Raw genomic sequence first — 16443 nt, forward strand, 5'->3', positions numbered from 1 at the left:
CTATAATTAAAGAACCTTTGTGAGCATGCTCACATACCATGCCCCCACATTGTCACTGGGCAAACATAATCTCACCAGATTCCTATGTTAAAACACTCACAACCCCAACAATAGTCAACTGATAAAAAATTCTTGTAGATATGCACATCTACATAGTATATCCTTATCATCTACAAAGTTTCATGAAATTCTGTTGTGCGGTTTCAGAGGAGTTGCGATTACCAGGGGCAATAACTCCAAAATGGGTCGTTAAATTTCAGAGAAGATAGATCTTGTCATGCTGATCATTTTGACATTTTACTTTTTTAACCTAGCTACTCTAGTTTTTCAAAATAACAGAAATAAAAGATGAATGTGTCTGAGGACACGAATGCCCCTGCTCAAGCTTTGCAATGAAAATGGGAGGGACAAACAGAAAGACGGAAGGACGGCAAGACAGATAGACGGACGGTCAACGGCAACACATTAAAAAGCTGAAAAATTGAAATAATATGTATTTTTCAGGGGGAAAATCTCAAAAACAGGTTATCAGATTTTTCTGGTATTTTCAGGGTTAATAGATCTTGTCGTGCTGATCATTTTTGCAGTATACACTTTTAGCTTAGCTCCCGTTTTTTTTTTTTTTCTTTTTTCAATAACAGCCAAAAACTGCTACAAACTGATAATTTAGGGGCAATAATACCAAACAGGTTGACAGATTTTTCTTCAATTTTCAGGATAGATGCATCTTGTCATGCTGATCCTTCTTGCCATTTATATTTACAACCTAGCTCTAATAATTTTTAAAATAATGACATGGAAATGCTAAAAAAGTTAAAAATCAACATTTCATGGGGCAACAAGACAAATACAAGAGGACAGCTTTTCCAAATTTTTCAGATTAGATAGAACTTATTGTGCAGACCATTTTTACCCTCCCAGTTTTTTATAATTGCTATAGTTTTAGAGATATTAGATAAAACTGTAGTCCAATTTCTATGTTCTACTTTTAGACATGGTTACCATGTTGTTTGATCGACCTGGATCATAAACTTTATAGTGATATCCTATAGATAAAGCAGACAAACTTTGGTTTCAATCTGGACATTGAGCAGTTTCAGAGAAGATTATTAAAGAAAAGTTTATGGACTAGGACAACTGAAAGACAACGGACTGAAGTGATGGCAAAAGCTCACATGGCCCTTCAGACCAGGTGAGCTAATAATTATATAGTCATGGTTAAAAACTTCTAATCCTGTCCATATATTCTTCAAAAAGAAAACTGGCAAATTACCCTTGTAAAGTACACATGAAAGCATGTAGAATCTGAATATTGAAGAGTATAAATAATATTCATAAAAGATTCAGTAACATTTTACCCAATATCTATAAATCTAAATAAAATTGAGAATGGAAATGGGGAATATGTCAAAGAGACAACAACCCGACCAAAGAGCAGACAACAGCCGAAGGCCAACAATGGGTCTTCAACGCAGCGAGAAAATCCTGCACCCAGAGGTGGTCCTCAGCTGGCCCCTAAATAAAATTGTGTACTAGTTCAGTAAAAATGGACGTCACACTAAACTCCAAAACCTATAAATGAACTAAAATTAAAAAAATGTTCATTTAGCCTGGGTGTGATATCAGAATCAATTGACTCTGAAAAATGTATAGTAGTGAAATCTATCAATCTTTTTCAAATCAGGTTAACTGAATAGGATTTGATAGTATAGCCACTTAAGTTCAAAAGTTTCAGTTTTTATGTGAAAGAGACATCACAATAATTATGAATAAAAGGAAACATGAGTTGTATGTAAATGAGACAGCAACCCAATGACAGAACATAATCAAGTCATCAAGAGGTCAATATAGTCTTCAACAATAGACATGTGTCATGAACATGTCATTATGACATAATTGGCCAAACTAGCTATCTAACAGAGGTCTACATCCTTCCCAAACTTCACATACAGTAATATCTTTTTCAATATGAGACAGGAACCTGAGGAATTGGATAATACAAATTTGCAGAAAATTGTATTCTTCTGTAAAAGTGAACAGACAGCAGACAACAAATGATAGATGCCAAGTGATGCAGAGTAGCTTTGGGTCAGATGAGCTAAACATGTCTAGTTCATCTTAATTTGCAAATTTTAGATCATAAATATTGATGGTCAGATAAAATATAACAAAGTCCAATTTTTATAACCAAATTTAGGCCTTTCTCCTCATATTTCTTTATAACTTTGCACTTTCATTTCCAAAATGACTGTTGTTCTATTTGAACCTCTTTAATAACCATATATTATATAGCTCTTTCTCCTGGGATCTTACTTGTCAAGGCTCTCTTCATTCAACTTTCTGAGGACAATAGTCAGACATTCTATAAGTGCCTACAAAATAAAATGTCAATGTTAATTCTTTTCTTATGAAAATCTCAAACTTTTTATACTTACATTCATTTATTTTCATGAATTGATAATTGATTTCATACCCTCAATAGATTTTATTTAACAAAATTTCATATTTACAATGTTTTAAGATTGCCTGATCACAGCCTGAGTATTTCATCATTATTTTATTACAATATAAAGCATCAAAATATACATAGCAGCATGCTAGAAAGTTTTGATAATTTGACTAAATTATTGGTATAACAGTTCTTTATGAAGCATATGTATGCTAATATCTGTGTAAATGCCATTTATTCATTTTTTTTCTTTGCTTTTATATTATATACGGTTTTGACAACAATCAATAGATCGTCATTAATTGCTGTAACATCTATAAACATGTAACCGATTGCTGTGTTGTCAAAAGGTGTGACATGTATGATTAGCCACTTTTATTATGAAAACAGAGATTTTAATCAATTGGTACATTCATGTGACCTCGATAACTAATAGTCCGAGATTACTCTGACGTCCAACGGCTGTTTTGCCAGACAAGCTGGGGCCGTGGGACGTCAGAGCTCGTCCCATATCAAAAAGTGGATATTTGCCCGTCCAAAATAGATGCGCTGCTTCGTCGCTTCTGGTGCCAACGGACGGCCTTGGAATTATATAAATCGGGTATCAATTAGTTCATTTTTCATTTATCTCTTCATTTATGTAAGTTTCACCTACCTGCCACCCTTTACTTTCTCATATTTAGACAGTTTTCACAGTGACACACCGATTCTGGCATTTTGACTTTCATTTTGAAAGATTGTCATGTGATCACGAGAAAAAAGTAAGGCACAATGGACTATGGGAAATGATGTCTGCATATGACCCTAGGTCAATATGAATATATAATCTAACACCTCGCTCATTACGATGCAAGCAATGTAAATATCCGAGAGCTTCCGAATGTTATCGTGGTTGGCACTAAATGCTTAATACCAATCTCCTGTAATTGAGGTGAAAAATCGGGGTTGGCTACTAAATATTAAATATCAATCTCCTATAAAGGAGGTGAAAAAAGTATAAATATTTGCATATTTGAGTCTCGAGGTCGCAAAATCTCTCGTAAATTGACGTCCATTTGAAAATAAAAGTAAAACTGTCTGAATCGATGGGTCACTGTGAAAACTGTCTAAATATGAGAAAATAAAGGGTGGCAGGTAGGTGAAACTTACATAAATGAACTAGAGGCTCTCAAGAGCCTGTGTCATTCACCTGATTCTACTTTGGTTTTGGGAATCATGTAAAAATAGATTAAAATCATAACAGATACCCTAATAATGAGTGAGGCCAAATTTGGTTTAATATTGGTCCTGTAATTTAATAAAAAATCCTGGTGGCCATCTTGAACAGTAAATCGGCAACAAAGTAGCAACACTTAATCAGCACCTCATAAGAAACATTTATGCCATGTTTTGGTTTCATTCCATTCAGTGCACCTCTAGAAGAAGCATTTGTATGTATTTCCCATAGGGTCTTATTTTAAAGGAAGTCCCCCCATTGGCGGCCATCATGGATGAAGGATCAGCTTCAAAGTAACAAAACTTAGTCAGCACCTCATAAGGAACATTCATGCCATGTTTGGTTTCAATCCATTCAGTATGTGGTTCTCTAAAAGAAGACATTTGTATGTATTGTCCATAGGGTCCTTTGTTAAACATTGTCCCCATCTGGCAGCCATCATGGATGAAGGATCAGCTTCAAAGTAACGGTCAGCACCTCAAAAGGAACATGCATGCCATGTTTGGTTTCATTCCATTCAATGGTTCTCTAAAAGAAAACATTTGTACGTATTTCTCATAGGGTCCAATGTTAAACTAAGTCCTCCGCTGGCGGCCATCTTAGATTATGGATCGGCTTCATAGTAACAACACTTGGTCAGCACCTCATAAGGAACATTCATGCCATGTTTGGTTTCATTGCATTCAGTGGTTCTCTAAAAGAAGACATTTGTATGTATTTCCCATAGGCTCCTATGTTAAACTAAGTCCCCCGCTGGCGGCCATCTTGGATGATGGATCAGCTTCAAAGTAACAACACTTGGTCAGCACCTCATAAGGAACATTCTTGCCATGTTTGGTTTCATTGCATTCAGTGGTTCTCTAAAAGAAGACGTTTGTATGTATTTCCCATAGGGTCCCATGTTAAACTAAGTCCCCCGCTGGCGGCCATCTTGGATTATGGATTGGCTTCAAAGTAACAACACTCGGTCAGCACCTCATAAGGAACATTCACGCCATGTTTGGTTTCATTCCATTCAGTAGTTCTCTAAAAGAAGACATTTGTATGTATTTCTCATAGGGTCCCATGTTAAACTAAGTCCCCTGCTGGCGGCCATCTTGGATGATGGATCCGTTACAAAGTAACAACACTTAGTCAGCACCTCATAAGGAACATTCATGCCATGTTTGGTTTCATTCCATTCAGTGGTTCTCTAGAAGAACGCTGATGACGGACGACGGACGCCAAGTGATGAGAAAAGCTCACTTGGCCCTTCGGGCCAGGTGAGCTAAAAATGAACAAATTGATACCCGATTTATATAATTCCATAATTCCAAGGCCGTCCGTTGGCACCAGAAGCGACGAAGCAGTGCATCTATTTTGGACGGGCAAATATCCACTTTTTGATATGGGACGAGCTCTGATGTCCCACGGCCCCAGCTTGTCTGGCAAAACAGCTGTTGGACGTCAGAGTAATCTCGGACTAGATAACTAACAATATAATTTGTATTACTGGTGTATATGTCTCTCGTATAATGTATGACATGTTTAAAGAGCGATAAATCTTGGAATATGCAGGGAAATTTACACAGTGTTCAAGTTTCAGATTTTCTTAACTGCCACAAACAAAGAGAAAATTAAACACACAAGCAAAATAACCTAATATACAGAAAAATATAATGTCAAGCTTGACTGACTTCAAATTTTCTGGGGTACAATTAACGAGATAATTAATAAATTGTTATTACCCTTCAATCACAAGAGGGTTAAATTATTTTTTCGATAGCTGTAAATCATTCAATTGAGAGTAAATTATCGAATCCAATTTGCCATTTTTATCAGAAGAAAATCTAGCATTTCATACGTTGCAATTGTGCATGACAGAAAACTATTTTTTGGAAGTCTGTAAGTGTTGCAGTTTTATAGTTAGGGAAATTTTTTCCCCGATTCCTTCAATTTTTGCAATTATTACTCACCGTTTCCTTCGAGTCATTTTTTGTGATATGTTTTTCATCTCTCACATAAAAGCATATTGAAGCCAGTACAATGTCTGGTGAAATCCATTTAGATTTGGCTGCAAGAGGTAGCTGTTCAAGTGCTATACAAGACATGAGTGTCCTCGGTAAAAGGTAGTCCATTTCAAAGTGTGGTGTCAACTTTTCAATAATGTCTTGTAAATATTGCCTGAAAGATTAATTTTATAATCAATTAATCCATGGAGACTATGCAAATATGAGAAAAGTAACTTAAGGCTCCAATGAGCCTGTATTGCTTACTTGGCAATTTTGCATACCATTGATACAATTATATTTTAAGAAAAGCCATTCTCTAATCCAATAAAGCCTATCGAGCCTACTGTAGCAGTTTGTTCTTTATATCTTTCACCGCATTTCCTTTTAAATTTGATAACTGACTAATATAGATTAGACCGTTGGTTTTCCCGTTTGAATGGTTTTACACTAGTAACTTTTGGGGCCCTTTATAGCTTACTGTTCGGTGTGAGCCAAGGCTCCCTGTTGAAGACCGTACTTTGACCTATAATGGTTTACTTTTTTAATTTTTGACTTGTATGGAGAGTTGTCTCATTGGCACTCATACCACATCTTCTTATAACTGTAATCAATTATCATGTTTTTTAACAACTTGATTGAAAGAGGAATTTTATAAAGTACTTTCCATTCATTTCCCCAACCAAATTTGGATCAGATTATCAAAGATTTTTGAAAAAAAGAAATGAAAGTGATTTAAACTAAAGCCTGTGTCGCTCACCTGCACCTTCAACAATTGCCACTTTTTTGTAAAAAAAACATCATTAAAGGGGAATAACAGTATTAAGAGTTAACTAACAATTTCAGCCATGTTGACATGTTTGTAGATCTTATCCTGTTGAACATTTTTCTTTTTCAAAGTCTCTATCTATCTATTATAGTTTTTAAGATAACAGGAAAAAATGAAAAATTGGGAAAAAAATCTCTAAAGGGCAACAACTTTAATAAGGAGTCGACCAACAACTTCGTTCATACCAGGGCTTCCAAAATTATTTTTAGCCAGCCGGACATTTTATATATTATCCCGATTTTAATCCCTTAAGACTAAATAAACAAAAGGCAATTATGGTAATCAGTTGAGGAGTTGGCCATCCCAATGATTGATATCTAAAAAAAACATTATTAAACTTTCTTTGATTCAAATTCGAAGTTCTGACGTAAACTGTTAAATTGGTAGTGCATCATCCGAAGTGTGCAACATCAGCGTACTTATATCTGCCTTAGACTCTTTATTTGTGCAAAATAACATTGTCAAAAACTTTACTTTCGTTTTTAAATCTGAAACCGGATGTTATCTTGACAATGGTAAAACATGGACCAGAGACGGATACGTAAATTCCGCAAAGCATGAATGAGTGTTAGTAGCTCATTCTACGTTATTTCTTCAAGAAAATATTCGAAATAAATGTGAGATAAAGGTATCAATGACAATTTAAGCATTTTTTAAAGAAATTAGGATGCATAATTAAATTTCACACCTGCGCACATGCACATGCGCACACGTGTACTAGTTCAAACAACGTGGTTATGACGATTTTTCATTTTCACCTTCTTTAATTTTTTCATCAAATCTTATTTGTAAATGTATTTCTGATAATTTAAATCTTTTTGACTAAATTAATTAGATGCAAACCGGTGAAATGTAAGAAAATAACTTTGAATAGACCGATCAATGTCCAGTTCAAAAAAGTTTACCTGTCACCTGAACAGGTAAATTTCAGCTGTTCGACAACTAATTAGCCTTGATTAAAATGAGAAGGTATTAAAGTAGGGGTTGTTTTGATAGTACTTAATGATCATGTCACTTTTATGACCGGAAATGTGTGGCTGTAAAAGGCAAAAGGTTGGGTCAAAAAGATCGCGAATTATGTTAAAATGACAGTCTCTTGAGAAAGCCTTGAAATCTAAAAAGTAGATGACCGTTTCGTGCTTTGCCCAGCCGGACTTTTACCGGACATTATACAAATGTCCGATATATGACCGTTTTGGAAGCCTAGGTTCATACTGACTTATTTGTCATCTTGTCTTGCTGATAATTTTTGCTATTCAAAATTTCTATCTATCTACATGATCTATCGTAGTTTTCATGCAAAGACGCAAAAAAAAATTGGAAAAATCATCATTTAAAACAAGAGTCTCTCAAGAGTCTGAATCGCTCACCTGTAATTTTTTTCTTAAATCTTTCATCAATGATTATTTTTGCTTTTCAATATATATATTAATGAGTGACTTTAAAATGCCATTTAAATGTTCTTTGTATCTGTCATATTTTCTTCAAAAGCAAAAAAATGCATTTTTCCCCTATGTTCCATTTTAGCCATAGTGGCTATGTTTCTTGACGTACATGGAAATAAAATACAAAATTTATACTAGATACTCTGAAACTCATTCAGCCCAAGTTTGGCTGAAATAGATTCAGCAGTTTCAAAGGAGAAGATTTTTTAAAGTAAGCAAACTAGATGAACAAATTGTGAAACATTGTCTTTAAAGGACAATAACTCCTTAAGGGGTCAATTGACAATTTTGGTCATATAATCTTCTTTGTAGATCTTACTTTGCTGAACATTGTTGCTGTTTATAGTTTATCTTTATCTATAATAATATTCAAGATAATAACCAAAAACTGCAAAATTTCGTTAAAATCATCAATTCAGGGGCAATAACCTAACAATCAGATACCTGATTTGGCTGATAGATTCAGGGAAGGTAGACCTTGACCTAATGAATACTTTAATTTCTTGTCTGATTTGCTCTAAATGCTTTAGTTTTTGAGATACAAGTCAAAAACTGCATTTTACCCCTATGTTCTATTTTTAGCCATGTCGGCCATGTTTTCTGAGGAAACAGAAAATAAAACACAAACTTTATTCTAGATAACCTAAGAATCATTGATTTGTTTGGTTTGATTTGGGTCAGTATTTTCAGAGAAGAAGAGTTTTTAAAGTTAGAAAACATGATAAACAAATTGTGTAAAATTGTCCTTAAAGGGCAATAACTCCTTAAGGGGTCAATTGACAATTTTGGTCATATAAAAACTGGTTTGTAGATCTTTCGTAGTTGAACATTTTCGCTGTTTACAGTTTATCTTTATCTATAACAATATTCAAGATAATAACCAAAAACTGCAAAATTTCCTTAAAATTACCAATTTAGTGACAGCAACCCAACAATGGGGTGTTCGATTCATCTGAAAATTTAACGGCTGATAGAACTTGACCTAATTATATATATATATAATGAACATTTTTACCCCGTCAGATTTGCTCTAAATGCTTTAATTTTTTAGATATAAGCCAAAAACTGCATTTTACCCCTATGTTCTATTTTTAGCCTAGGTGGCCATGTTTTTTTGACAAAACAGAAAATAAAACACAAACTTTATTCTAGATACCCTAAGAATCATTTAGCTTAAGTTTGGTTGGAATTGGTTCAGTAGTTTCAGAGGAGAAGATGTTTGAAATAGTTTACACCGGAGGGATGAAGACGTGGACGCCAAGTGATGGCAAAGTAAAAACAGTTGACTTGATGATGAAACGATCCACTGACAGTCTTGCTTAATACAAAATAATACTTACTCTTGAATGTGTTTCTGTTTAAACTTTTTGAGATCAAAGCTATAATGGTCTTGATATGCAATTCCCCACCACACAGGTTTATCAGAATCATGCTCTACACTTTCGTTTGGTTTTTCTCCAGTCAAAGATTGGCTGTACATAAAGTGAACCAGCGGCATACAATACAACCAACTCGGATCCAAATAATTGATAAGAACGCCTGTAAAGTGCACAATTACTTTTGGTATCAAGCTGAAAGAAAGAAAAAACTAAAACTAATCTCATCTACATATTCAGTATATACAGTTTTGGCATGATCCCATCAAAGATTTGTACAAGTCTATTTTGGTAAATATGAGTTGTTTAGTAGCTGTACCTACTATTAGATGAACACAAAATTCCTCAAATTATTTAAGTGACAGAAATGACAATTTAAATACTTTTGTTTGATGTTTCATTTTAAAAATTAATTTACATTAACAGTTTTTATTCCATTTTTATACAAGCAGACATTAAAGATAAGTTCAATGCTGTCATTTTATTTACATAAGCTGCTTATTTAGCAATTTTTGTTTGTTTGATCAGCCTGATAATCGAATCCACAACTTCTGGCACTAGAGAATGGCTTGAAAGACTTAGCTAAAAAAACAAATCATATTGAAGCAGGATTGAAAAGAAATGACTCCCAATTATATAAGGAAGTACCGATATGTACCCTATATATTTTTGAATATTCAGCAGATTCATCAGCATGCAAAAAACTTGATTCTATAGGACACATTAAATTACTGCAAGATGAATGTAATCTATTAAGATTGATGTTCACAAAGCTTAAACTCACTTTTTAGTTTCTGAAATATTATTTCTTCTTAAGTAAAAACTCACTGAAATGTTTGAGGCATCTCTTCTTTCAAGTTTTCAATCTCATACTGTTTTCCATCTTCTTCATATTCGGGCAGTAAGGCTTGGCAAAGTGCGCTTCCTTCATCAAAGCTCACTGTGAGGTCATATTCTCTAAATAAATATGCAACAGCTATTGCATTTAGTATAATTTTCTGTTTGTCTTCTTTGCAAAATTCTTTCTTGTCTATAAATTCTTGCCATAATGGTTCCAAACTTTTTGTCAGAGCCTGCAATATATAGAATAATCAACTAGTGATTAAAAAATGTTTGAGTCATCCAAGGAAGAGTGTGTCGTCTGCTGTCTACAATAAATATGAGTAGAAATAGTAATTGTCTATGTTTATAAAATTGAGAATGGAAATGGGGAATATGTCAAAGAGACACCAACCCGACCAAAAAGCAGACAACAGCCGAAGGCCACCAAAGGGTCTTCAATGCAGCAAGAAAATCCCGTACCCGGAGGTGGTCCTCAGCTGACCCCTAATTAAATTGTGTACTAGTTCAGTGAAAATGGATGTCACACTAAACTTCAAAACATATAAATGAACTAAAATTAAAAAACATACAAGACTAACAAAAGGCCAGAGGCTCCTGACTTGGGACAGGTGCAAAAATGCGGCAGGGTTAAACATGTTTTGAGAGATCTCAACCCTTCCCTTATACCTCTAGCCAATGTAGAATAAAGAAACACATAGCAATACGCACAGTAAAACTCAGTTTAAAAGAAGTCTGAGTCCGATGTCAGAATAGGTAACAAAAGAAACTAAGCAAAATGACAATGATACATAAATGAACAAAGGACTACTAGCACTTACTGACATGCCAGCTCCAGACCTCAATTAAACTGATTGAAAGATTATGTCTTCATCCATCATATGATAATCATGCACAATCCCTCCCATTAGGGGTTTAGTATCATACCATCATAAAATATATGAGAAGAACATAACCCGTATCATGCCAACAACTGGTTTTAGAATAAATGTGTGTATTTTTCAAAGTGTGCAAAGACCCTATGAGTGAATCAATATTAATACCAAAATATGCAATCCTTAATGACTTGACAACAGCATCGTAACTATATCCCTTCCCAATAAGTCTGTTTAAAGGTTTGGTTAGCGTTTGAGGTGAATGCCGACGGACATTTTTGTGCTTTGTAAACAATATTACCATAAAATATTGGATGTGAAATACCTGAACGTATAAGATGTCTGCATGTTGATTTATATTTACGAATGATGTCCTTGTACCGATGATAAAATTTAGTAAATGTTTTGACTAGTTTGTGATATCAAAAACCCTGGTGTAATAATTTTTCAGTAATAGAGAGATTTATGTAGGAGAAACCCTAAAAATCTTTCAAATAAAAAAATGATAAAGCAGATGTACAATTTCAAAGTCTGTGCAAGATTGATGGAATTCTATCAAGCAGTTTCCAGGGATTAAAAGTGTAACAAGAACAATATGGATGACAAGGATGTGAGCTGACAGTGGTGATGCCTAAACACTGTCAGAAAACACAATTATCTGTACAATGTGGCTTATATATTGAAATATCAGTTTGCATAATTTGTACTAATTCCTTAAAAATATTATGTTCAACTCTAATGCTACTATTTTTTATCAGTGGATTGCATTTGATAGCAATCAGCATAAGATTTTCAATCTACCTGTCTCTAACTAAGGGAAGCTGCTGTTTTGAATTCCAGAATTTTAAAACAACTTTCACATTCATGCATTTTTCAGTCTATTTCCAAGGTAACAAAAATTACTATATTATCACGTCAGTAAGAGTTGATTGAATCTGTGCAACTCATTGATTAAAAAGAACTCAAAATTGGTCTATTAATACATGATTTCTTCAATAATACCTAAAACAGTCATATTTCCAACCATGAAAATCTTTATTTTCAAAACTTAAACAATTATGAAGCGTACACAAATTCTACTGAAGCGTACACAAAGCCTTCTGAAGCTTAAACAAAGCCTACTGAAGCGTACTCAAAGCCAAAAAAAGACCATAGAAGTGTAGCTACTACATCAAAGAGTTGAAATGCAAAAAAAGAGGATATTTCATTTTTGAGATTCTAAAACAAAAAAAATATAGCTAGAAATGCAATTTAACTGTCAAGAACATTGGTTTACTGAGCCATTCTATGTAAGTTCAAATGATTTAAATAAACTGTTGACACAGAGATATGTCTCGCCTATTTGTAATTTGATAATGCAAATGTTGAAATTAAAATAGCAATACTTTAACATGTAAGTTATGCAAATATTCAAAGTCAATGAACCATGACTGAAGGTACATGGCTAAACAATCTGCATGGAAATGAGATGTGTCAATGCTAATACAAATGCATACCAAATACCATTGACTTTTCATAAGTCATTCCCTTTAAACAAATCTAAACACAAACATTAACTTGTAAACTATGTAAAAGTTTCAAAGTCAATGAACCATGATGAGGGGGTGGGGCTATATAATCTCCATAGAAATGAGACTTGCAAATGCCAATAAATTGCCAAATACCAAATATCATTGACCTACTACTAGTGGTTCCCCATAAACTGACCTAATCACAAACTAATACATGTAAACTAAGGAAAGGTTTCAAAGTCAATAGACCATGACTGAGGGGGCAGGGCCAAATAATAACCATGGAAATGAGATGTGCCAATGCTAATACAAATGCATACCAAATATCATTGACCTACCGCTAGTGGTTCACCACAAACTGGACCTAATCACAAACTAATACATTGTTGACGCCACTGGAACAGCATACCTATGTCTCGCTTTTTGACTCTGTCAAGGCGAGACAAAAAAGGTCATTGAGAATCAATAAATATTATAACAAGAGTGCACACGCTGAAATGTCTCGCCTTCTTTACTAATCATTGATATTATGTTGATAGTCCTAAATATAGCTTTATTACAACTGTCACATAAACTTAACATTAACCAAGTAAACTAAACATTGACCAATGAACCAAGTAATTGAGGTCAAGGTCAGATGAACCATGCTAGGCAGGCATGTACAGCTAACAATTCTTCCATACAACAAATGTAGTTGACCTATTGCTTATAGTTTAAGAATAAAATGCTCCGCAGGGCGCAGCTTGATACGACCGCAGAGGTCGAACCCTGAACAGTTGGGGCAAGTATGGACACAACATACAAGCTTGATACAGCTCTGAATTTGGATTGTGATTAAATATTTGACACAGCATAGGTTTCTGACACAGAATGAATGTGGTCTAAGAAATTAAAAATTTTAAATTGGACATTCACCTATTATGGTCCAATATCCAAAATCTAAATACATGGTTAGATTCAGCATATCAAAGAACCCCAAGAATTCAATTTTTGATGAAATCAAACAAAGTTTAATTTTGGACCCTTTTGACCTCAATGTGGACAAAATTGATAACGGGGCCCAAAAATCAAAAATCTAAATACATCGTTAGATTCAGCATATCAAAGAACCCCATATATTCAATTTTTGTTGAAATCAAACAAAGTTTAATTTTGGACCCCATTTTGGACCAACTTGAAAACTGGGCCCATAATAAAAAATCTAAATACATGTTTAGATTCAGCATATCAAATAACCCTAAAAATTCAATTTTTGTTAAAATCAAACTAAGTTTAATTTTGGACCCTTTGGACCTTAATGTAGACCAATTTGAAAACGGAACCAAAAATTAAGAATCTAAATACACGGTTAGATTCGGCATATCAAAGAACCCCAATAATTCAATTTTTGATGAAATCAAACAAAGTTAAATTTTGGACCCTTTGGACCTCAATGTGGACCAATTTAAAAACGGGGCCCAAAATCCAAAAACTTAATACACGGTTAGATTCAGCATATTAAAGAACCCCAAGAATTCAAGAATAAAACCCCATTGAAATTGATCAAGAAATAAGCAATTTATACGAAGTATCTTCTTTTGCACAATACTGTGCAATTGAATATTTCTTGCTATTGCGCAATACTGTACAATTGACAATTTCTTGCTATTGCACAATATTGTGCTATTGGATATTTCTTGCTATTGCGCAATACTGTGCAATTGAAGATTTCTTGCTATTGCGCAATACTGTGCAATTGAAGATTTCTTGCTATTGTGCAATACTGTGCAATTGAAAATTTCTTGCTATTGCACAATACTTATTATATAATAATTTACACATCCTGTTTTGTGTGTATCTCCTACCATATCATTATTATTTGCTTTTAAATATAAATCAGAAATAACCAACTTAAAATGGAAAATTTTAAAAGAAAAAAAAAAGGAAAAAAAGAAAAAAAAAGAAAGAAAAAAAATCCCCCCCCCAAATTTTTTGAACCCCCTTATGATTCATCACCCCGAAACTCAATCCCAGCCTTCCCTTTGTGGTATGGTACCTTGCAGTACAATTTCAGAGAGATCCATACACTTGAACACAAGTTATTGTCTGGAAACTAGAAAAATGCTTGTTTTTGGCCCCTTTTTGGCCCCCAATTCCTAAACGTTTCGGGCAATTACCCCCAAACTCAATTCCAGCTTTCCCTTTGTGATATGGAACCTTGTAGTACAATTTCAGAAATATCCAAACACTTACACACAAGTTATTGTCATGAAACTAGAAAAATGCTTGTTTTTTGCCCCTTCTTTGGCCCCTAATTCCTAAAATTTTGAGGCAATTACCCCCAAAATCAATTACAGCCTTCCCTTTGTGATATGGAAACTTGTGGTACAATGTCAGAGAGATCCATACACTTACACACAAGTTATTGTCTGGAAGTTACAAAAATGCTTATTTTTGGCCCCTTTTTGGCCCCTAATTCCTTAACTGTTGGTACCATAACCCCCAAAATCAATCCCAACCTTCCTTTCGTGGTATTGAACCTTATGGTAAAATTTCATGGAGATCCATTCACTTAAACTAAAGTTAGAGTGCGAAAACCAATGTGTCTTTGGACGACGCCGGACGACGACGCCAACGTCATACCAATATACGACCAAAAATTTTTTAATTTTTGCGGTCGTATAAAAACAGACCAAAACACAAAAACAACACTGAGCAATGAACCTTGAAAATGAGGTCAAGGTCAAATAAAACCTGCATGACTGACATTTAGATCATCAAATATTTCCATACACCAAATATAGTTGAACTATTGCATATAGTTTTAGAAAAAAAGACCAAAACTCAAAAACTTAACTTTGACCACTGAACCATGAAAATGAGGTCAAGGTCAGATGACACCTGCCAGCTAGACATGTACACCTTACAATTATTCCATACACCAAATATAGTAGACCTATTGCATACAGTATTAGAAAAAAAGACCAAAACTCAAAAACTTAACTTTGACCACTGAACCATGAAAATGAGGTCAAGGTCAGATGACACCTGCCAGCTAGACATGTACACCTTACAATTATTCCATACACCAAATATAGTAGACCTATTGCATACAGTATTAGAAAAAAAGACCAAAACTCAAAAACTTAACTTTGACCACTGAACCATGAAAATGAGGTCAAGGTCAGATGACACCTGCCAGCTAGACATGTACACCTTACAATCATTCCATACACCAAATATAGTAGACCTATTGCATACAGTATAAGAAAAACAGACCAAAACACAAAAACTTAACTATAACCACTGAACCATGAAAATGAGGTCAAGGTCAGATGACACCTGCCAGCTAGACATGTACACCTTACAATCATTCCATACACCAAATATAGTAGACCTATTGCATACAGTATAAGAAAAACAGACCAAAACACAAAAACTTAACTATAACCACTGAACCATGAAAATGAGGTCAAGGTCAGATGACACCTACCAGTTGGACATGTACACCTTACAATCATTCCATATACCAAATATAGTAGACCTACTGCTTATAGTATCTGATATATGGACTTGACCACGAAAACTTAACCTTGTTCACTGATCCATGAAATGAGGTGGAGGTCAAATGAAAATTGTCTGACGGGCATGAGGACCTTGCAAGGTATGCACATACCAAATATAGTTATCCTATTACTTATAATAAGAGAGAATTTAACATTTCAAAAAATCTTTTTTTCAAGTATTCACTGATCCATGAAAATGAGGTCAAGGGCATTGGACATGTGACTGACAGAAACTTCGTAACATGAGGCATCCATATACAAAGTATGAAGCATCCAGATCTTCCACCTTCTAAAATTTAAAGCTTTTAAGAAGTTAGTTAACGCCGCCGCCGCTGCCGTAGCCGCAGCCGGATCACTATCCCTATGTCG

At 34.4% G+C, this 16443-nt stretch overlaps 1 protein-coding gene across 3 annotated transcripts in view; it reads right to left on the reverse strand.

Annotated features, from left to right (window-relative positions):
* Positions 1-2227: 2227 nt before the first annotated feature.
* LOC127719991 (uncharacterized) overlaps positions 2228-16443 on the reverse strand; it is a 55009-nt gene continuing 40793 nt past the window's right edge. For all 3 annotated transcript variants that reach the window (XM_052226402.1, XM_052226391.1, XM_052226386.1), the window contains 4 exons: positions 10132-10376; positions 9268-9498; positions 5621-5828; positions 2228-2372 (listed from right to left, as the gene is read on the reverse strand). In XM_052226402.1, the coding sequence (XP_052082362.1) occupies positions 2310-2372; positions 5621-5828; positions 9268-9498; positions 10132-10376 (747 nt within the window). In that variant the 3' untranslated portion in view covers positions 2228-2309. The remainder of the gene's footprint in view (positions 2373-5620; positions 5829-9267; positions 9499-10131; positions 10377-16443) is intronic.

This window comes from Mytilus californianus, unplaced genomic scaffold (assembly GCF_021869535.1).
Source record: "Mytilus californianus isolate M0D057914Y unplaced genomic scaffold, xbMytCali1.0.p SCAF_1, whole genome shotgun sequence".
Taxonomy (NCBI): Eukaryota; Metazoa; Mollusca; class Bivalvia; order Mytilida; family Mytilidae; genus Mytilus; species Mytilus californianus.